General features: G+C 35.7%; 1 protein-coding gene and 1 pseudogene across 1 annotated transcript; both read left to right on the top strand.

Annotated features, from left to right (window-relative positions):
- The first annotated feature begins 771 nt into the window (after positions 1–771).
- LOC148176402 (uncharacterized) lies at positions 772–2,961 on the top strand (annotated as a pseudogene).
- An 8,104-nt stretch (positions 2,962–11,065) lies between these two features.
- On the top strand, positions 11,066–12,079 carry LOC148176401 (uncharacterized). The gene is made up of 4 exons (XM_088035085.1): positions 11,066–11,104; positions 11,156–11,200; positions 11,244–11,614; positions 11,656–12,079. Exons 1-4 carry the CDS (start codon positions 11,066–11,068, stop codon positions 12,077–12,079), a joined length of 879 nt encoding a protein of 292 aa, XP_087891211.1.
- The last annotated feature ends 12,782 nt before the right edge of the window (positions 12,080–24,861 follow it).

Genomic DNA, 24,861 nt, shown 5'->3' with positions numbered 1-24,861 from the left:
AACACGATAAACAATTTTCACCAGTTTGCCCGTGAACGAAGAAAAATAAGGTTGGTGAAAACGAAAATGGCCAGCTTCGTAGTAAAATATCAAGAGGGAAAGGCCCATCAGATGGAAAATGAATTGGTTTGCCTAAAAACCGATACTGTTCTGTTTCGTAATTCTAACGGCAAACGTTTTTCGTATTTGGAGGATATTAACATACAAACGTTTGACGATACAGTGCCTGGGGAAGTCACCCTATTTATTCGAGGGGAAGAAAATATTCATTTAGTCTTCATAGAGCCAATCCAACAAGAGGCGTTTATTGCTGCCCTCGCTACATTATTAGGGCACAGGTGAGAAAGTAGGGTAGACTGGGTACGGTTGTAACAATTCGAGTCTCATCGAGACTATGCGAAGTAGACGCGGGCTACAAGTGGAGGGATTCGAGGAAACAAGTTCCAACATGATTCCCAATGTTGCGTCACATTTCGCGCAGTAATTACGCTTACTGGGAGGCCTATTGTGTTTTGTCAACCAAAAGTAAGTATTTTAAGCGAATTTTTTTATGATATAACTTAAATATTAATATAATTATTGTCTTTGAAAACGTGCTTATGTAGTAGTCGGATTTTAGAGATTCGAATAAGCTGATTTGTTTTTGAATAGGTTATGCTATCTCGTGCTAGTGACAATTTTATTATCAAAATGGGGAGTGGGGACGGTTGTAACGACTTTTATGGGGACGGTAGTAACATTAATTTTATAATACCTATTTGTGTTTTGTAGATGCCTAGAAAACGAATAAAAAAGACTTCGAGAGGCGAAAGCGACATACTGCTGTATAAGAACGCTTATGATGAAGTTAAATTAGGGACTTCTTTAAGACAGGCTGCAGAAAAGTACGGCGATAACTATGTATCTCTTTTGAGATACAAACGAAAAAGGGATGCAGCAAATGAAAATGACCAGGAACAGATGAAAAAAGTCAAAATGGGGTATGTAGCTCATAACAGAGTTTTTGACGAAGACCAAGAACGGCAATTAGCGAAGTACCTGATTCGTTGCGCGGATATATATTTTGGTCTTTCCACAAAAGAGGTTTGAAAGTTGGCCTTTGAGCTTACCGTAAAATACAATTTAAACGCTCCTTCCACTTGGCTGGAAAATAAAATGGCTGGAGAAGAGTGGTTTCGTTCGTTCATGAAGAGAAATCCCGAACTATCTGTGCGCGCTGCTCAAGCTACAAGCCTGTCTCGAGAGACAAGTTTCAATCAAAATAATGTCAATGCGTTTTATGACAATCTTCAGATCGTTATGGATCGCCACCACTTTGAACCTCAAAACATATATAATGTCGACGAAACCGGTGTTACTACAGTACAGAAGCCCGATAAAGTTGTTGCAAGACGTGGCACAAGGCAAGTGGGCGCACTAACTTCTGCTGAACGAGGAACTTTGCTCACACTAGCATTTGCAGCTAACGCATTGGGCAACGCCATTCCACCTATGTTTGTATTTCCTCGAGTCAGATACAAAGAGCATTTCATTAGAGACGGGCCAGTGGGATCAATCGGTGCTGGTAATCCATCAGTATGGATGCAAGATGAATCATTTCTTGTATTTCTTAAACATTTTCAAAAGCATACGAATGGGTCTCTGTCGCATAAGGTATTATTGGTGCTGGACAATCATTCGTCACTTATACATATCAACTCCTTAGATTTTTGCAAGGAAAATGGAATAATATTACTATCATTTCCGCCCCACTGCTCGCATAAACTGCAGCCATTGGATAGATCAGTTTATGGGCCTTTCAAAAAAGCTATTAATACTGCCTGTGATGCCTGGATGCGAAACCATCCAGGCAAAACCATGACTATTTACGACATACCGAGTATTATAACCACCGCAATGCCACTTGCTCTTACTCAGGCGAATATCCAGGCCGGATTTCGAAAGACAGGGATCTTCCCATTCAACCGCGATTTGTTCCAAGAAACTGATTTTGCACCATCGTTTGTGACAGACAGGCCTAATTCAAATGCTGCTAAAGAGGTGGCTACTTCTAACCAACATAACATGAGACTTGGATCTGATGATGGAACTCCATCGTCATCACGTTCGTTGTTGAATGAGGATCCACCTTCATCTAGAGCCAATCCTGAAAATGTAGCATTGATTGATAGTCAAAGGCCTACAACATTGAAAATCGCGGAGCTCCAAAAGTCTCAAGCTGTTGCAGTAAATATGGAACCAGGCATCTCTCTTGCAGTTGTTGTGCGTCAGCAATCAGAACCTCTTCCGTCTACAAGCAACCAGCCTGTGTTCTCGCCTGAGGCATTACGACCCTACCCTAAAGCTCCTCCTAGGAAAGTAGGAAACAGAGGTCGAAAAACCAAAAAGTCTGCGATCTACACAGATTCTCCTGAAAAGGAAGCTGTTAGAAAAGAGTATGAAGAGCGACAGAAGCGGTTAAAAAATAAACAAACAAAGAAAAAAATACTTGAACCATCTACTAAAAAGACAAAGACAGGCAAAGGGAAAGGTAAACTAAAGAAAAAAAAGACTGATACACCACCAGAATCACCATAAGAAGAATATTATTGCCTTCTTTGCCTAGAGACGTATTCAGCGAGTCGATCTGGAGACAGTTGGATGATCTCACCTAGCCTGTACTGATGGGATTAGATATTATACATGCCATAACTGCGATGAGTCTGATTAAATATAAGGAAAAAATATTTTATTTAATTCAGATTTTATTGATTAGTTTTGTTTAATTATTACTTGGAGATTATTTTTGTTTGACAAGTCTGATTATAAAAGTACTAGAGTAAAACAATCTAAAGAAGAAATATTACTTCTGTTAATTTATTTTAGTTTATTAGTTCTAATAATCATCTAAAAAGACTCTTTAAATGTTCCTTAAATATTCTTATTTTGTGTTAAGTACATTTAGGTATTTTTTATAAATAAAACTGATTCTAAATGTGTGATTTACATATTATTTTTGAGTGTTACAACTGTGCCCCATTAGTGTTACAACCGCCCCTGGTATGGGGTCGATTGTAACAATCGCACATACTCATTAAAATGACATATTCCTGCCATAATGTTTTATTTGAGCTACTGATTTTCACATTAATTTAAAGACAAATGGCTATGCATTTATTTTAAAGGTTTTGATCGTTGTTTACAGCTGTAATAGCTGTGCTGTGGGCAATTAAAGAAAAATTGTTACAACCGTACCCAGTCTACCCTACATATACATAGCTATAATCTTATGTTTTGTTCATTCATTTATAGCAATCACCCAAGCCCCAAGTCAGGGAGATCAACTTTATCGTGATAAATGAATATTAGATTTTTGTGAAATAGTTATTTACATAAAAGTCAGGAAAATGTCTCATTACTGAAGAGGAGCTATGTTGAAATACGAGGTACTTTGTGCCAAAATTAGTACGTTTTGCTGTACAATTTTAAAATTTAGCAGACTTAGTAATTAAGTTCAAAGTAGTAATTTTGCCAAATTTGATTGCTTTGGCATTAAAATTGTTAGAGATGCAGCCCTTATTAGACAATTCTTTCAGTATTCGGTTCCATCAAAAAATTAAATTTTCCAAAATTAGTACCTTTTGCTGTATAATTTTGAAATTTGGCATATTTAGTAATTAAATCTGCAATAATAGCCTTGCTAAATTTCATTGTTTTGTCATTAAAATAGACCCATATATTTTTTCCAAAAGTTTTTGGTTCTTTTTCAAAATAAAAAATTCCAAAATTTGACTTTCTTGGTTTATATTTTTGCAATTTAGCACAGTTAATAAATAAGTCTAAATTAGTAATTTCCTCACACTTTATTAAAAAAAATTATAAAAAAATTTCAAATTCAGTATCTTTTGCTGCATAACTTTAAAGTTTCATATGGTTAGTAACCAAGTTCAAATTAGTAACTTTGCCAAATTTGATTGCTTTGGCATTAAAATTGTTAGAATTACAAGCATTAACATATTTTTTCAAAAATTTCTAGTTCCATCATCAATTTAAAAAATTTCGAAATGTGTTTCTTTTGATCGATAATTTTGTAATTTGGCACAATTAATAAATAAGTCTAGATTAAAAACCTCACGAAATTTCATTGCTAGAATCGGAAAACGACGAAGGAATGCCATCAAAGAGACAGAAATTATTGAACTAAAAAATATTCCGAAGAACATTTATATAGTATGAGATTTTTTTTACGAGAAAAATATAATAAAACTGTTATAAACCAGCTTTTTTACTGAAAAAAAAATTATAACATCCTCATTTTTTAGATAAAATTCTCTTTAAATCCTATCTTGAATATTTTTAACAACCATTTTCCCATGTTTTATTTTGCAATCTTAATGTTTGATGGATTGAAAATTTTTTTGTTTATCAATGTAACATAGAATCATAGGCTAAATAAGTAATTACAGTGTTAATATTAATAAATAGCTCAAAATTGTACATAATGATAGAAACATAATTTTTCGATTCGAGTTTTTTTCGTCTTTTAAATTTTTTGAAAATATTTTCCATAGTAACGTATATTTTTTATTACACTATCAGAAAGTAGAGATTACAACAAATAAAAAGCCCACCAACTTTTTTAAAAAAGCTGATATTCTGACGCGTGAATTTTCGATTGAAAATTGGGGTGCTTTTTCGGTATTAAATAAAAATAAGGAGAAAAAATGAATTTTTCAAATCCAAAAAATTCTTGTGTATTTGGTATATACAAAGGTAAGTTCTCACCAAATTTCATAAAAAAAAAAATTTTTGTAAAAGATAAAAATAAAAAACCAAAAACGTGGTTTTTTGAGTTTTTCATGTGAATTTTGAGGTAATGAGAAAAAAGTGTAAATACAAAAGTTGTAGATCTTTTTATTACCTACAACTTTGCCATTTAACTTTTTTCCATAAGACTTGTAGTTTTGCCGGAAATCGAGATAAACCGATTTTAACCCTTAAAAACCCACCCTCTCCCACTTCCTGACCTCGAATCGACCGTAATTTATTTTTCCTTTCATTTTTGTAATATTCTCAACATTTTCCAATAGGTTTCATTCTACTACGATTTTTTTGCACTTTTTACCTTTTTTGAAGGCTTCGACACTGGTCTATTGAAATTTATGGCACCCATATTTTTGTCAGCATAGGATATTTTAAAGAAGTGCTGAACCCATCAGACTTAAGCCATAAAATATTTACTAGGTGTATGTCATTTGTGCTTACTATAAAGGGAAATACATGTAAGTACAAAGATGATTTTTTATGAGTATGCTTAATTTTACTTTTTATTCTTGTAGCATGACGGACGAAAATGCAATAATCGAAGGGACTTCTGAAGATAAAGAGTAAGTGAATATTATAAACATAAATAAAAATTAAAACACATTATATGGCAGACCTAAGATTTCGGAAGTAGATGGAAATGCAGATGCTTAATTTTACTTTTTATTCTTGTAGCATGACGGACGAAAATGCAATAATCGAAGGGACTTCTGAAGATAAAGAGTAAGTGAATATTATAAACATAAATAAAAATTAAAACACATTATATGGCAGACCTAAGATTTCGGAAGTAGATGCAAATGCAGATAGAGTAAGTAATTATAATTTTTTCTCACTTTCTCACATCAATTGATAGAAATTTTAATAACAATTATTTTGCAGTCCGATGCGCAAACTTTGCTGCCATTAGACGCCCTCCAAGAAGACCTTGTAATTAAATAATTCTACTTAGGAATAAAAGTACATAATTTTCTTTTATTTACAGTTCAGCCCCCCGCAATGAAAATGCTGTAAATCTTCTACGGCGAAATTTTGTCAGCAACAACATCTTGCGGTTGGTATTATATTTTATATGTACATACTCAAAAAACAATCTTAATTTTTTTGATTAAAATTTGCTTCAACCAATTTAACCAAAAAAGTCCCTGAACAAAAGTCACCTTTAATGTAATAATATTTGTATTTTTATAGTTCACAGGTCTACAATGATTTTGGTGCCGCTAAAAGTAAAACTGATTTCAATCATATTCAGTACCCTGATAAAAACTTGATACTTACTTTTTTAATCCTACGTGTAGTTTTCGAGATTTCATAAGGGTAAATAAATTAAAAAGCATTTAATTAATTTATTAAAAAACCAAAGAACATTTAATTTAAAACATTTGATACATTTAATTACACATTATTTTACAGGTTGGAAGCTTCTCTTTTTACATTTTCTTCGATGAATGTCTTCAGGACATTCCCGAGCAATACTCCAACAGTAATCTGCCATCATATGCTCATCATTCGAAAGGTCAAGGTCTCTAATTAAATCACTTAAAGCATCTTGAGAAAAAAGTGAGGGTGCTGTTGACACTTCAAAATCATCAGAAAAAACTTCCACCATCTCCGTTTCAGATAAATCTGATAGATCTGAATGATCTTGATTCATAGGAGATGGTACGTCATCTGAACACAGTCGAGGTCTTTTAGCAGATGGTAATTCAGGATATGTCATTTTTCTTTTGTTTATACCATGTAATTGTACAACACAAAAATAACAGTCATCAATATGATTTTTTGGTTCTGTCCAAATCATCGGCACACTATACTTCAAATGATTACGTTTACCGTTTGCCCACTGTCTTAAATGTTCACAACACAACTTGCACACAATATTTGGAACCCACGGTTTGTTCAGAGCCTTCATCTCCATATTAAAGTAATCAACGTATGTCTTCTTCACTGCATCTGTTATAGGTTTTCTGAACTTTTTCACTACATATTCACCACAAATGTAACAAAATGTATTTGGATTATTTATACAACACCTTCTCGACGACGACATATTAATAGTATTAATTAAAAAAACAAACTAATTGATTATAATGACATTAAGTCTGAAAAAATACATTTTTTAGGTTGTTTGATCGATACAAACCTGAACGTAGCTTCACGATTTTGACAGCTTCGCACGAAATCTTGCGGGCTAATTAACCAAATTCTCACATAGAATTAGCGGCACCAAACAAAAAAATTTTTTTTGTAGACCTGTGTTATGTATATTTATTACATTTTCCATTTACAGACGCCTCACTCATCTGGCAATATAATTTAAGCCGCGGCCGTGGCCGTGTTGATAGGGGCGGCCGAGGTGCCTATACAGGCAGGGGCGGACGAGGCGCCTATACCGGCAGGGGCGGACGAGGCGCCTATACCGGCAGGGGCGGACGAGGCGGCTACGGCGATAGGGGCGCTCGAGGGGGCCATGGCGACAGGGATGCTCGAGGGGGGCATGGCGACAGGGGTGCTCGTGGCAGCGGCCATACATGGAAGTGGCACCTTTTATATTAATTTGTAGTACTTTTTATTTTTATTTTTAATTACCTAATAGTTATAGTTAAATTTTCATTATTGTTATAGTTTATTTTTTGTTATTTATCATTTAGCGGTTTTTATTAGTTTGTTTTTTTGTTTCATTTTTAAAAAAATACATATACATATACATATATAAGTTTCAATTTAATTTCCTTGAATTATCCATCCATAAGGGTTAATCATAATACATAAATAACTTCAAGGTGCGTGAAATAATGATGTTGCAATGCTTGCACCACATTCAGAATGCAAAACTCTAAAATTAAAAGCAAATCAGAAAGATCCTCTTTACACCATCTAAACAAATTTCTTTTTACATAACTGATGAACTATTATTACATACAGGGTGTTATGGAAATGAGTACACAAAATTAAACTGGTAAGAGAACTCACTATATGCAACAACTTTTCTTAATAAAAAAAATTCCAAAATGCTTTCGTTTTCGAATTAAAAATCAATGAAAATTCGCTGTGAAAAGCGTTACCCGCCTATGCATTAAAGATACTAACCTTCATTTATGCGACAAAAACCAATGCTTCATAAAAACGAGTGTTTACATCCAGTTGATACTTCGCCGTTCATTTGTTTGTACGAAAAAGAAACAATAATAAATTCACAAAAGCACAATTGTACAGGAGTGCCGAATTTGTTTATAAAAATTGCTCCAAATGCCGTCCTTCACTATCAATGCATGCCTGAATTCTCCGGGCCATTGAAGTTTGTGTTCTCACAATCGTCGCGGGGTTTTGGCGAATTGTTTCAGCCACAGCACTTACACGTTCACTTAATTCTTCCACTGAATCCACGGGGTTTGCGTACACTAACTGTTTCATATGCCCCCACATGAAAAAATCACAAGGATTTAAGTCTGGCGAACGAGGGGGCCACAACACTGGTCCATTTCTACCGATCCACTTGTTTTCGAAGTGCACATTTAGCCATTGGAACACATCTCTAGCATAATGTGGGGGGGCACCATCGTGCAGGAACCACATATCCCGACGTCTCGTTAGAGGCACAGTTTCCAGGAGATCATTAAATACATTTTGTAGAAAACCTAAATACGCTGCACCCGTTAAACGATTAGGCAAAATGTATGGTCCAATTGACTGGTCTCCAAGTAAACCAGCCCACACATTAATAGAAAACCGGCGTTGGAAGCGTCTTTGAATAATCTCGTGTGGATTTTCGTCGGCCCCTATGTGTGTGTATACAAACGTACGTTCGTTTGGACTTCGTCGATCTGGGAAACGGGCACTGTACAGACGCTTTGCCTCCCGGGCATTGCCCCGAACTTCCCCATACAGAAGCACCATATCCGTGTATTCCATGTTGGTATAAACCATTTTGTAGCACCTTTTGCACTTTAAGAACAATCTAATAGCTTTGACACTGTGAAAATTCACGACAAACTGAGCGTTTTTAATTAAACTACAGCTGATCAGTCGTTGTTGTGACAAAAAGTTGTGATAAGGTTTAAGTCAAAAAACCTCGTTGCGAAAATAAAAGTAAGTTTATTTAGAGACATCGAATGGCTTGCCAAATTAAGGGCGGGAAAAGGCGAAAACCAAAATGCGTTTGCGGAAAAATACCTAGAAAAGTTGGATATCTTGATGCGATCTAACCGGTTAAATTTTGTGTATTTAATTTCATAACAACGTTATGAATTTTTTGAATAAAATCTTTGTAAATTCCCAATTTTTTTAGTTTATCTTAAACTTAATAGTTCTAAACACCACCGCCCCCCGCCCCCCAAATTAGATTAGAATAGCCATTAATAAAGTTTCTTACGGGCGGACTGATAACGCAGAGTTTTTTGTGCTTTTTGTTCTTTAATTTTATAGCAATTCAATGGTAGGTGGGCGACTCGTCAAAATATGGGGGGACAAATTAGTTTAAAAACATGCGATTTCGAAAAAAATTGATTAAGAAAAGTTGTTGCAAATGGTGAGTTCTCTTACCAGTTTAATTTTGTGTACTCATTTCCATAACACCCGGTATATCTACGACTAAGTAATTGGTTTTGCATTTTATGTCAACAGGAATCTACATTTTATACATTTTTTTAATTTTGAATTAGATATGCAGTTTCCTTATTATTATCAGAAATACACATGTGTGTTATTATATTTTAGTACTATATTACATACTCCCTATATTCCAATGTCCTGTAAGTTATTATTGATTTAATTGAAACAATCCTACTTTCAATTTATGAAATTCAAGTTCATCTGCAAATATTTTCAGTTTATAATTAAATTATAAAAGTTCCTTTATGAATAAAAAGCCTTCTTTTAACACTGCTGTAACATAACTTAACAAACTTGTTTACTTTTTTAAAACCTTTAAATTTTGAATTGACAGCTGATTAGCGCGAACATCGTTTTCGATTTACCACTACCACAATATAACCTCCAAATGTCTCGAAATTTTGTATTGACAGCTTAGCTCGATCATCGCGACAAATATCACTAACTTTTCCCCTAGATTGTGCCAAGCAGTTCCAAACGTTTGTCAAGAACTAGCCCGCCTTACTCAACGCTATTGGTCAGAATCTGGTACTCAAGGCCGTCTAATGTTAAAAATCCGTGACATTACTGGTTATTATTGTGTTATAACGTATTTAAAAAAAAAAAATGTGCGATTAAGTTTTTCGGGCGCTTGCGACCATGTAACTTATTGGGCATTTTGTGTTTTGGCCTTACCTGACTGACCGGGTGGGATCCGAAGATCCCTGACTGAGAGGAGAAATACTAGCGCAGCATTCACCTAATCTCTAGAGGAAAACCTCTCAAAAACCTCTAGAACGCTAGGAGGCCGCCGGGGATTGAACCCGGGACCCCCCGAATGCGAGTCTGGGCCCCCAACCCAGAACCAATTCGCTGGGTATGACGTATTTTTGTCGCGGTACTCCGGTTATAATGAACTTATGAAGGTAACCGAGCGCTGAAGGCGTTCGAGCTATCGATTTTCTTCTAGATCAAAGTTCAAATTCAATATATTCTTTGTTGCTGTTGAGACTTGTCGCTGCATTGCTTAGCTTTCATCAAAGTCCAAAATTTTACAAAAATGACCGACAGATGGAAGCGAAAATCATTTTACCTGAAGGATAAATGAGAAATAATCCACCAAATTAAAAGTGACAAAAAACAAAGTTAGATATGCGGCGAAAAGACTTTAAACAAATCCACTGTTGGGACGATCTGGAAAAATTAAGATCAGCTACTTGCGGCATTCGAAAATATCCATGCTACCATCAAGAAATTGCGGAAATCTTTGCATGACGATGTGGAACAAATGCCTTTGAAATGGTTCACACAGAAGCGTTTAAATAATGTCACAATTAAGAGTAAAAGCGAAGGAATTTGGCAGAAAAATTCAAGATGAATTTAGGTCCGTGACATTAGCACCCCGAAGAAAGAAAAACAAAGTTTGAACGTTACGAATTGAATGCACCCATGATGCACTCTTATGCACCTCAAAAAGGATTTTTTCACCTCTTTAATAACCAAGTTATAGAAACTGCTGTCACGTGACACCACCACCCCACTTTACTCATTTTGAAAAAAATAATACGTTCAGTGTCTTCAGCATGTAATGCAGCATCATGCACCACCAAAATTTTGAATTTTGCTTCAACCCTTACAAAAATTATTTTTTTGGACATGATTAGAAATCAATATGACAAGAGAATGCACTTGTGATGCACTGTTGCGCACCGTAAATAATTATTTGTTTACCAAGGATGCGATGTAAGACTTCGCTGGCTAGCCGGGACGTTTTGCGATGACGAGGCGTGTCCGCAAATCCCGGCGTGTCAGAGAAGTTTCATAAGTGAGGCTTATTCGTTAATTTTTAGTTTGTAAAAAGTACTACAACCAAGCTACGAGTAGTATTCGATGCATCACACAAGAGCGACAATGAAACATCTTTGAATGATATTCTTATGGTTGGACCCACTATTCAACAACATTTATTTAATATTTTGCTTCGATTTCGACAACATCGTTATGTCATGACATCAGACATAGAAAAGATGTACAGACAAATTTTGATAAGACCAGAAGATCAAGATTTACAATGTATTTTATGGAGAAATCAAGAAGATAAGAACATCATTGAATATAAGCTGAAGACCGTTACATATGGAACAGCTTCTGCTCCATTTCAAGCCGTCAGATGTTTAGTTCAACTAGCAGTTGAAAACAAGAATGTATACCCACAAGTTCAGTAATTCACAATGACTTCGACGTCGACGACATGATTACTAGATGCAGTGACATAGAAGAATTGCAGCAAATCAAGACTAAAGTTTCAACGATATTAGAGTCAGCGGGATTCCTTTTAAGAAAATGGAATTCCAATGTTCATCAGATCATCGGAGAAGACAACAAAAGCGAATTTGAGTTAAGATTTATCAAGGACTCAGCAACACGTACGTTGGGTGTCTTATGGATCCCAAAAAAAGACGTTTTTCAATACGACATCGACGTTTCTACCAGGAAGTGCAATACGAAAAGAGAAATCTTAGGTCAGATCACTAAGATTTACGATCCATTGGGATTAGTCAGCCCAATAACTATCAAGGCCAAAATATTCTTACAAATGTTATGGCAGTTGCAAACCAATTGGGACGACGTGATTCCAGAAGATATTTTAAGACAATGGCAAGAGTTTAAAGGACAACTGAACTAAATCGTCATTTATTAATTGATGAACCGACAGAAGTTGAAATCCACGGATTTAGCGATGCTTCAGAAGCCGCATATGGTGCAGTCATATACATACGTTCAAGAGACAAAGATGGAAATTACTATTCACAAATATGTTGTTCAAAAACAAGAGTTGCAACTTTGAAACGTTTATCATTGCCGAGACTGGAATTATCAGCAGCATTTCTTTTGTCCAAGTTGCATGAAACAGTCAAGAAGTCTCTAACACTTCAATTTCATCAAGTCTGTATTAAATTTCCTAGGTTAATTGACATCTAGCAATTAGCGCCCAACGTGTTAAACTATTTTTAAATTCACTTTTTTTTTTATTGTCTCATTTAAGTGTGTTGAAGTTAGTTCGTAGTGTTTGTATTGCTATATTTTCCGTTGTTCTGCTTTCTTTCATCGTACTTAAACCATGTGCTCAAATTGAAAAGTCAAAAGTGACAGAACTAGTGACAGCGTGAACTGGCGTCCCATAGCAACCCCTCGACTTGAGCGCCAAAGTGGCAAAAATCGGCGTTTCACTGGAATCACGCGTTCAACGGAAAATGAAACGTTTGCACAGGGCGTGAGTAATACAGCAGGTCGTGCTCGATATAATACTTAGGTACAGATGGAAAGATGTAAAAAGACCCAAACAAACGGATGCGCATTAGCAAATCGCGTTAATGCTCATGCGCCAGCGAACATCTGATGTGATGCAGTGGCGTCGTGTCAACACCAACATTGGTTGAAAAATAAAGCCACAATTATGGGACGTGATTATAATCTAGAAACTACGCCCTAGGTTTAAAAATCTTCTTTTAGATATTTTTAGTAACCTTTGCACTCTGATTCGATAATAAATATTTGCGGGAATGTTCTTTCAAATAGTTCATCTGTGACGCCTATGGTTGGGAGGCCCGTCAAATGTCAAAAATACCCCTCTACCATGCGCATGTTTGGGTTTATTTAGATATTTCCAACTATACAACTTTCTTATAATCCTAATTTGAACTTTTCTTTTATAATTTTTTTTCTTTTTTTTTTCTCTTACCGCGTGTCACCGCATAATATTACTAACCATACGCATATTATTGACTATACATATATTGCCAGCGTCACCTCTCTCTCTATTTTTCCCTCGTACTTGGTTAAGGACGAACTTATCTATGAACTAGGCATTCGGAGACTTAACACGAAAATCGTGGAAAAAATGCGGTCCACCTTATGCTCGGTAGAATCAAGGATATCGGTAGCATATCGGTAGAACGACCCACACTTCTCCAACGAGGTGTAGTCCTACACAAAACACTTTTAACACGTTTCAATCAACTCCATAAACCACCCAACTTGGAAATATTAGAATCAAGCCTGAACGAAATCCTTTAGATTAGTGTCACGACAAATACATCCACGCCGATAACCACAACAGCGCCAAACCCTACGTCAGTGAAAACCGTTCCAGTATTTAAGTGGAGATTGAAATACTCCGGCCAACGTAATCAGTCCATCATTGCCTTTCTACAAAGAGTAGAAGAGTTGAAGGTAGCGCGAAATGTACCCAAGTAGCAAGTACTCTACTCGGCATTAGACCTTTTTGAAGGTAGAGCTTTGACTTGGTTCAGGAACAATCGCTCCAATCTAACTACGTGCGAAGACCTAGTCGACGAGCCTAGAAGAGAATTCCAACCCCTTAACTACAACGAGAAGTTATTCGACGAAATTAAGAAACGAGCTCAAGAATCTTCGAAAACAAAGTTGTATTCGTAATTCTAAATACGAATGACTATCTGGCAACGCCGACTGTTACTGTCATTTATATTAATAAGTTTCTGAAAACTGTCAAATTGACATGGCTTCAGCAGAAGGTACAAAGAAAAAAGGCAATCATGCTAACCAAGAACAAATGCGGTTATTAGCCGAATATTTAAAAAAAAATCCGCAGCTTTTAGTGGAAAACTTACTCAAACTTTCATTAGAAAAACCTATGAGGAACAATGGAAAACTATCTCCGAAATTTTAAATAGTGTGTCCGGGGGCGCAAAAAAAGATGTTTGGAAATCTTGACGAAAAGTATGTACTCCTATATTATATTTCTCATCTATAACACGTTTTATTACATATAAGACATGGCAAGACAAGGGCAGCAGAGCAAAACTAAAAATACTGAAGAAAAAGAAACATACATGTGGTACTGGTGGTGGAAAACTACTTGACGAGCCGTTAAGTGAAGCCGAGAGTGCGGTATTAGAAGTGATAAAAACGGTGTCCGTAAAAGGTCACAACGAGGTTCACGAATCTTTGGTATTGGCTGAAAATCAAAGTGACGACCAGGAAATTGAAAACCTATTTACAAAATTAGATAAAGACTTTTTCACTGACTCAGGTATAACCAATAGTAGAAGAAGGCCAATATGTTGATGAGCAAAATCATCAACTTGCAGACACTGAATTATCTTCAGTCATATGTCAAAAGCCATCCTGTAGTACTGCAAGTAACAGCAATAATGCAGATAACAACAATATCAAACAGAAAATCAATGTAGGCAAGAAAATTCAAGCAATACCCAAAAAAATTTCAAAAGTGCAACAAACCGCCAAAGCAGCTTCACATTTTGAAAATGTGACAACGGAGCGCAATCAAATGAAAAAAAAATATTCAGATGATAAAAATCGATCTTCTGCGAGAGTACTATCAAGAAAAGTTGCGGATTCTAGAGAAGAATTACTGTTAGAATTGTTATTTCTATTAGTTGGCGACTGGATCGCAGGGCCTTCTTTTAGTATGTAATAAAAAACAAGTTTGTTGAATGTACTGTCAATGTCTGTACTTTGAATAATTATCTTTCCGTGTTGTTCCTTCATATATAATAAACTATTCACCGTCTGACACCGTTTAATTTCAACAGGTTATGGGCCCAGACCAGAAATCGCGGACAGTTTCATAAAGTTGCGTAAACTCTGGTGAACGCGAAATTATTGTGAATAGTAGAGAACGCGTATGAACAAAAGTACTATGGAAATGGCAGCGGGAAGCATCACTCATATTCCAGTATTATCACGGGAAAATTACGATACTTGGAAATTGAGGATACAAGCTGTTATGACAAAAAACGTACGTGGGCATACGTCAACGGGCGAAAATCAAAACCTGAAGTTCAAAAAGGGAATGATCAACAAGCCGCAGCGCTGGAATTATGGTTAGAAGAAGATGAAAAGGCGAAGGCAGATCTTTACCTGGCTTTAAGTGATGCTGAACTAAAACAAATAAGAAATTGTGTTACATCAAGAAAAATATGGTCAAAATTGGAATCCATGTTCGAATCGCAAGGTCCGGCGAGAAAAGCATCATTGTGGAAGAAATTGATCTGTCTTCGATTAGAAGAAAATGGAGACGTAAATCAACACATCAATGAATTCTTTGATGTAATCAACAAGCTAACCGGATTAGAAATTGATGTCTGCAATGATTTACAGTCAATAATGCTTTTACATAGCTTGCCAGACAGTTTTGAAAACTTTAGATGCGCCATCGAATCAAGGGACGTCCTACCAGATCCAGAAACATTCAAATAGCTAACATAAACGAAGACGAACGTATTGAAGTCGACGAAACGAACTACGGACTTATGGGTGAAATATCGTGAAAGGAAGCTTTAGATGGAATCAACGCCGAAGAATGGAGAAATGCCATTATCGACGAAGTCGAATGTCTAATAAAGAATGATAGATGGGATATCGTCGAGCGATCCAACAACGCAAACATAATCGGTTGTAGAACGATTCTCCGTAACAAATACAACGCGGATGGTACGCTGGAAAGGAGAAAAGCACGCGTTGTTGCTCGAGGATTTTCTCAACGACCAGGCATTGATTTCAATGATACATACGCTCCTGTAGCTCGATTAGGTTCTTTAAGACTTTTACTTGCTCTGTCAGTGCAACTGGACTTGAACATATGTCAGTTTGATATCAAGACGGCTTATCTAAATGGAGAAATTGAAGAAGATCTGTTCATGGAAGTACCGAAACTTTTGTCAGAATCTTTAACCGAAATAGTAAACCGTCGAGGTAATAATGACGAAACTTCAATGAAAGCCAGAAAAATGTTGAAATCGCTCAAAGGGTTCAACAAAGTTGCGAAAAGCTCTTTATGGATTAAAACAAGCGGGTCATCAATGGCACAAGAAATTCCACGAGAAATTGATTAGTATGAATTTGAAGCCTACTACCGCCGACCCTTGTGTGTATCATATGAAGAACGAAAACGATCCAATTTTTGTTCTCATTTACGTGGATGATATTATCGTTGCTTACAAGAAGACTATTGCTCTAAATTTTATTCGTCAGGAATTGAAGAACAAATTCGAACTGAAAGATTTAGGCATGTTGAAATTAACAAAAGCAATGATTGTGTATCTATGTCGCAATCTGGGTACATATCAAATTTATTACGACGGTATGAAATGGAAAATTGTAATCCTGTTTTCACTCCTATGGAAGTCGGCAAGAAAACAAGCAAAGATGGCAATCAAGCTGAAGAATCAGAAGAAATCAAGAATATTCCTTATAGGGAATTAATTGGTTCATTGAATTATTTGGCAGTTGCTACCAGACCAGACATCGCGTATGCTGTCAGTTTTTTGAGCCAATTCAACACCTGTTACCGCAGAGAACACTGGATTTCTGCAAAAAGTGTACTTCGCTGTTTGAAGGGGACTAAAACTCATGGCATCGTATACCACAAGAAGTCTGTGAGCAGGGTTTCGTTGACGCTGATTGGGCTAGTTGCGATATCGATCGTCGATCCTACACCGGTTTTGTGCTCACTATGTGCGATGCTGCCATTTCTTGGGAATCAAGAAAACAGAGAACCGTAGCCCTCTCATCTGCTGAAGCCGAATACATGGGTCTCACTGAAGTCGCGCGTGAGATATTATTCGTGAAGAAGTTTTTGCTGGAGATAGGCATCAATATTGAAGAACCCATTATGGTTTACAACGATAACCAAGGTGCCCAGCTCCTGGCTAAAAACCATACGTTTCATGCTAAGTCGAAACATATCGATATCCGCCATCACTTTATCAGAGATGTTCTGAGTTCTGGTCAAATCACGATTGATTACTTAGCGTCCTCTGAAATGCCAGCCGATATTCTGACCAAGTCACTATCTAGAATGAAACATGAAGAGTGCACCAACAAAATGGGTATTGTTCCTGTTCCTGTAACGCGCGCTCCATTGGAGGGGAAGTGTTAGAATTGTTATTTCTATTAGTTGGCGACTGGATCGCAGGGCCTTCTTTTAGAATGTAATAAAAACAAGTTTAGTTGAATGTACTGTCAATGTCTGTACTTTGAATAATTATCTTTCCGTGTTGTTCCTTCATATACAGGGTCCGGCAACACTTGTGTCCACCCCCAAAAACGTCTTCAATTTTAAAGATAACATTTTGAAAATTTGCATACGCTCACAGTTGACAAAGCTCTAGAAGCTGTCGCAAAAATTTGTTTTTTATCACTGATCACTGAATTTTTAGTTAATTGTGAAGGTCTGTGATATCAACCTCTAATTAATTTTTTTTCAATATAAATGTGGTAAAAATATCTCATTTGTTATTTTAGATTCAATGCAAATTGTCTTCAAAATTTGAGAAAAAAAAAGGTGTTTTATCAAGTTAGTTTCCAATTTCATTATGTCAAAATTGAAAACTACGTTTACACCCATCTGTCAGCATCTTGTGTCACACATGACATCTATCCTTTGGCCACTTTAGATTGCAACAAAAGTCTTACTTGGTGAAATTGCAGCTTTGTCGATGTTAAAGAACGGTTTCTGGTGTCCATAAAGTGCAACATGCCCGTGTTAATCAAAATTAACCTTTATAAGAGTGGATAAAGTGACTTGTGAAATTTTGGTGTAAACGTAGTTTGTCGCTGCGCTGTCATAATTTTCAAAACTAACTTGATAAAACAACGTTTTTTTCGGAAATCTTAAACACAATTTGCGTTATATTTAAAATAAAAACTCAGATATTTGTATCACAGTTATATTGAAAAAAAAATTGAATTCGCGAATATTTCCGCAAAAACTCAGACATTGCTAAAAATTATAATTCTTAGGCGTCGCGACGCCAACCAAACCGTGATAACAAACAAATTTGTGCGTCAGCTTCTAGAGATTTGTCAACTATAAGCGTATGCAAATATCCAAAATTGTAACTTTAAAATTTAAGACGATTTTGAGGGTGAACACAAGTGTTGCCGGACCCTGTATAATAAACTATTCACCGTCTGGCACCGTTTAATTTCAACAATTACGAAGCTAACGTCAGAACGGCAAATGCTTTAGAAAAACTAGCCTCCGCAGTGGAATGCGGTGTTGAAACATTATTAAATGATTAAAATTAGACTTTTTCATAAATTAACATTTTTTTTATTGTTTATGTATTATTGTTTCAATTAGAATTAAAGTCTTAAATTTTGAAATCTTCTTATTAAATTAGCTCCTACAATGCGTCCTTTAGCTAAATCGGGGTTAACTCGTCCTGCAGGTCTATGTAACTCTCTGTCTCCTTCATTATTTTCCATCACATACATTCCAAAATCAACGTTATGTTCTAAACACATTTTGTAAAGAACCACACAAGCATTAACTATTCTTCCTGCCATACCCGGATCATAATGCAGAGTTCTATCTTTCAATAAACATCTAAATCTTTTCTTGATAACACAGTTGCATCTTTCAATGGTGTTCCTTATAGATTTAAATAACTGATTAAACTGCCCTTTCGGAGAATCTCTGGCTGGCTCACCTTCTACAGGAGTCAACAGCCATGGTCGAAGTGAATAACCTGAGTCTCCGAGAAGATAGAAAATTTGCCCAATTGTATTAAGTTTTGTAGTGCCGTGTTCACATTCGAAGTCTGCCAGATAAATGCGTCATGGGTACTACCAGGATAAGCAGCATTAACATTTAAAACTGTCAACTTATCGTCACATATAAGTTGAACATTTAACGAATGATAATGTTTTCTATTGACATAACTATGTTCAGGGTGTTCAGGATCATTTCTGCCAGGTGGCACAATGGCCACATGGGTACAGTCAATAATTCCAATAATACCAGGAAACTCGTACTTTTGGTAAAACCTAGCACGAATGTTTGATCTTCCTTCTATGGTTTGTGGAAATTTTACAAATTTATTAAATACAGTCGGCTGATTTAATGCATCAGTTACTTCTTTCAGACATCGACTTACTGTTGGTTGTGTAACACAAGAAAAATTATTCGAACCAATATCCATCTGATAGCTTCCACTTGCATAAAAACGTAAAGCTATTAAAACCTAGAATAATAGTTCTTTTTTATTTAGAAAAAATGACTACAACTACCTTTGTTTCAATGTCGATATCTTGACTGCGTTGGGGAGATCGTATTCGCATATTCACATGCACTAGGTGAGAATAGATCCCCAGGCTTACATCGAAAATGAAGAAATACCGTCAACGGTTGAAGCAGTCGCAACGTCTCGTCGATGTTCTAATTGCGGTAGCCCCTCTCACCTTGTCTCTGCGTGTGGTAGACCGCGCGAAAGAAAATGTTATCGATGCCAAAAACTTGGTTTCACCGTAAACACGTGTTCGGGAATCACGGTTTGAATCACCATAACGTAAAACTCATAGTCGGTGCACCGAAACGTCTGGACTCATTCATCATATTTTGATCTAAATTTTGTGCATTGCGTAACTTTACTTTAACTCATTTTTTTGGTTCTTGTAACTTCACTTAACTGTAAATTTCGACATTTATTAATTTTGCAATCGTAGCGTGAACAGACATTTTTCTTATCATTAAGGGCCGCTTTTACAAAGCAGGTATAAATTGAGAATAGCATTATTCCTTAGATAAACCCTGGAAATGGGTTTTACAATCAGTGCTTGGTCCGTAGAATAGATAAACTTGAGCACAACCATAGGTATTTCTTATTCGGTCGACCGGCGATGGGATAGTGAGTTATTCCTGGTAAAAGTGGGAATTGTATGCGTGTTTACCTGTCATAATTAACATATTTCACTTAAGAAATGTTTGCAAAGTGCTTCAGAAAAGTGGCAAGTTTAAAAAAGCTCTATAATTTTGCATCAAAATTGGCGGCTAAAAAATAATGATTTGCATGAGAAATTTTTAATTTTTTTGCAACTTTTGTGTTTTCAGATATAAACTTATCCAAAAAATGTAATAGACAATGTATAAAGAAACCAAAAATAACAGCAAATTAAAAAAATTAAATATACAAAAATTATTAGAAAAATTATGATACAAATACTCAAAGATTTCGAGAAACTTTATCTAAAGCAAATGAAGATAAACTCCAAATAAAGAATGTAAACGAATTTAAAAAAGGTAGATGATCTAGTAAGTTTTGTACAATTGTGTAAAATATGTACGATTTGAAATTGCAAATTAGGAAAAAATTTAATCATATTTAATTTTAAAGAATAATGAATAAATTTAGTGAAGTGGAGTAGTATAATTTTATACCGCCTGTTATTCTAGGTATAAATGGTAACCAATTTTACAAGTGGTTTTTCGGGGTAGGTTAGCTACACTGAGAATAAGCAAAATTGGTAACACTGAAAACAAAATTCCCTAAATTTTATTTAATTTTGTTTGTCAAGTGAACAGGATAACACGGTTAACGTTGTGGTTTGCAATAGTTAAAACGCAAAATGTTGATGGAAGATGTGCCGATATTTGATTCGGACGATGATGAGGAAATTTATTATCGACTTGGACAATTACGACACCCCAAACGATTTCAAGAAAGGTAGGTTTTTGAATGACCCAACACAATTTTTAATTAGATTTTAATTTCTCGCATGCAGGACGAACTACATGGCGACGCTAAATGATGAAGGATTTAGAAAAAAATTCCGTCTACGTAAGGAGACCTTTTCCAACTTGTTAGGTTTAATTCAAGGCATGATTCGATCTCCGACAAACCGGAATCATGCAGTTGATCCACAAACAAAATTATTACTCACCCTAAGATTTTATGCGACTGGCACGATGATTTTGGTTGTGGGAGATTTTTGTGGGGTCAGTGAAGCAACCGCATGTGTGATAATTAAGGATGTAATAGCATCTTTGAGACCACAATTTTTATACATGCCAAGAAATCTTCAAGAACGAGAAGAAACCCAACGAGATTTCTTTACGCTAGCCCGATTTCCCAAAGTTATAGGAGCCCTCGATTGCACCCATATAGAGATAGAATCACCAGGAGGTCCAAATGCTGAATATTATCGTGGAAGAAAAGGTTGGTTTGAATGTTCAAGTTGTATGTGATTACAAATTAAGAATTTTGGATATTGTGGCAAGATGGCCCGGGTCAACACATGACCAAACAATTTTTAATAATTCTTCGTTAAAAAGAAGAATGGCTGCAGGTGATTTTCGATATTCCTTGTAGTTAGGTGACGGTGGTTATGGAGTCACACAGTACTTATTAACACCACTTTTACAACCAAATGCAGCAGAAGAACGTTTATACAATAAAGCTCAGATTAGAACGAGAAATACCGTGGAACGAACCGGGATACTCAAAAGTTCGTGGCGCTCAAATATTGTCTCTGTTATTGGAAACCCCAACCGTCTCTACGGGGCTAGTTTGGCCGAGTTATCCCGGCAAGGGGGCTAACGCCTATCGTGAGCGTTACAAAATGTGATGTCTAACAATAAAATTGTTATAAAAAGTTTATCCAAACAGAGTTTGATTGTTTATAAAAGAAAGCTTCTATCTTAGTTAAAAAATTTTGTTTTGCTTTTCAATTTTGGTCTCGGTAAAGACTTAGCTGCAACACGATAGCATGGTAGCATGGTAGCATGGCGTTTTTTCATCACCCTGTATAATATAATTTGTTAAGTGGCTAATTATGACATAAATATATATTTTTGAAGAAGTGGACAGAGTATTTATTTGATCTCACGGTATAATATACCAACGATAGGTAATAAAAAAGAAAGTAATTGTATTACGAAAAAACAAAGGTGTAGACAAAATTTTTGGTATTCCGAAATTTAAGAAATTATGCGGTAACACCTAATCGAAAAAGGAAAAATCTTGATTCAGACTGCTAAAATGGGGAAAAACGATTCATTCCAAATGATACAACTAACTCGGATCGCATGGTTACTCTTTGTTATTTTAATCGGATTGGTAATTTATCACCTAATCAAAAACTGTAAAAAGACAGAAGCTTCGAAAAAACATTGGAGATGGCGATGTTGAAACGTTCGGCGGACATAAGCTGATGCTTGAAGAAGCTGCGGTTCCGGACAACGATAGCAACAAGTACGTATATTCAATTAAACTACCTTTAAAGTTAGTTTAAAACTAAGAAAATGTCAAATTGCCCACGTTACTACGCAATTGTCGACGTAGGTAGCCTAAAGGCTTGAGCATCTTGTTGACTTGTAGCAATTATACAGGTTGTCCCAGAACTCGTGACCCAAAGAAAAAAGGCTTATGGAGGCAACAATTCTAAACCAAAATTACAAAACAAACTTTTTTTTATCTCAAAAAATAATCAAGTTAAGAGGAAAAAAACGGTAGCCAATCCCGAGGCAGAACAGGATTTGAAAATCGGTAACTATGGAAACATAATATCATTCATTGGTCAGATGGATATTACACTCTCGTTGCCTAGGATATTTTACTTTATCTCTAGAATAAGCTTCTGGGATTGGTTGTTAATTTTTAATTCTTTTTCGGATACTATTAACTTAATCAATTTTTGTATGAGAATTTACCATCTGTATTGCTGTCGGCACCACCCCTTGCTCTATGGGTCAGTCTGGGACACCCTGTATAAGGTAATTACTTCAAACTATCAGTTCTTAGTGTTGTAGCGGCTTCTTTACAGAGTCTTTTAGAAACCAATACCAATGCACGTATTCTAAAAATATAAGATGACACTGCCTAAAAGAATATACACGCATTGTCTTGGATGCATACCTATAATAAATCTTCTAGTTTATGATGACAGGTGCATTAACTATAAAAAACATTCTTCGAACAAATGACGCGTACAGTTAAGAACAAAAAACAACCCTACTTTAAACAGGGGGAAAGATAAAAAAACATTCCAAAACAACCAATAGCTCCAACCAACTAGAAAAAATTAGGAACCAATCAGAAAAAGAAATTATGATTTCTTAACATGCGAATTTTCTTATAAAAGTCACTTATCCGAGAGAACAAATAACAGAATACAATCCTTTCTTGTGAAATCAACGATGAGTTATTAATGCTACTTTACCACAGTAGCGTAACAATAGGCAAAATGCCACGGGCCCCTGATCAGAGAGGGCTTCTTAAAAGTAAACATATTCTATGGTGTATTAGACATCATTCAGCGAGATCGTGTTTCCTTGGAATGAATGAAGTTGTTTCCAATTTCAGTGTCTTGCAACCTGCCACTTTGCAAAATTTAAATAATAACAATTTATTAAAAAAAGCTTTAATATTTGTGGATTTACATATTACATATCGGTCTCGTTTGCCAAGAAAATTCTCAGTTTTCGGTTTTCTTTTCGACACGTAATAGAAACGTCATCTTCTATAAGAAAACTTGCTGAATTATTAATCATAAAGAATTATTTTACTTCTTCGAGCTTTCCTAAAGTGTGCCCTGCATTTCTGCTATTTTTACCATTCCTGTAACTACGGCTAGTACCGAGCGATCATTTTCAAAATTGAAATTTATAAAAACTTATGTAAGAAATTCTATGGAATAGATAGATTAAGCAGCTTTACTATTTTATCCATCAAACATTCCATGGCCTGAAATTTGAACTTCGATGAAGTCATTCTACTTTTGCTGAACAAAAAGCGAACAAAGCAAAATTGAAATTTGATACTACAAAACAAAATTGTGATTTCAGTTCAATTCACTTTTAATTATTATGCATGTAATAGTAATAATTATAGCGTTCGTATGTAAGTATCTACTTCACGTAGTGATTTATTATAAAATCAAAAATACTATGTCCTTGATTGAGCTTCTTTATATTGGGGGAGGGAAAGTCCCATCCGATGAATTTGCCACGGACCTCAAACGATACAGTTACGCCACTGCTTTACCAAGACTTGCGGGTTTTACAAACGCCGTAGTATAACAGAATTATTATTAATTCTAGAAACAACGGTTAACGACATAGAGGTGTCCGGAAAGTCGCGCACCACCGTGAAACTATCATCGAACAATGCCATAGATCACCGGAAAAATGTTAAAAAAAATCCATGTCTTAAATTTTTTGAGATATGATGGGTTGAAGAGGCAAAGTTTGATACGAAAATTAACGATTTCTGTGCAATAATTTTACGTTCAAATAAATGTATTACGTAAAGAACATTTTGTGCAAAGGCAAGCTGCAAAAAAAAATCGGAAAAATCTTGTAAGAAATGCCTGTAAAGTGTTAACAAAATTTTTCAATCAACAATGTCGATCAGTGTGGCATCGTTCAAGTGAAACCATAGTTACATTACTCGTTCATAAGCCGACCTGACTAACGCCAACAATGTAACAGCAACGTTACTATGGCTTTGAATACTGGAAATTTAAATTATAGGGGTGCAGTTCTGCAATGTTGCCATTTTCCTAATTTTCTTTTGCTCCTCTTGCGAAAACAGAAAGTCTGGAATTTTTTTAAATATTTTTTTGGTACTCTGAGGGGCCACCCAATTACCCCCTTTCAAGGTGGTGCGTCACTTTCCGGAC

The sequence above is a fragment of the Gnatocerus cornutus genome, chromosome 4 (genome assembly GCF_029298725.1).
Source record: "Gnatocerus cornutus isolate USDA-ARS CGAHR chromosome 4, icGnaCorn1.1, whole genome shotgun sequence".
Lineage (NCBI taxonomy): Eukaryota > Metazoa > Arthropoda > Insecta > Coleoptera > Tenebrionidae > Gnatocerus > Gnatocerus cornutus.
This window is presented reverse-complemented; position numbering and strand designations above follow the sequence as displayed.

Coding starts and splice junctions, on each gene's coding strand:
- LOC148176401 (XM_088035085.1), top strand. CDS start 11,066: ATGACAAGAGAATGCACTTGTGATGCACTGTTGCGCACC. Junction 11,105..11,155: donor GTGATGCACTGTTGCGCACC/GTAAATAATTAT, acceptor TTCGCTGGCTAG/CCGGGACGTTTTGCGATGAC. Junction 11,615..11,655: donor AATGTATACCCACAAGTTCA/GTAATTCACAAT, acceptor CATGATTACTAG/ATGCAGTGACATAGAAGAAT.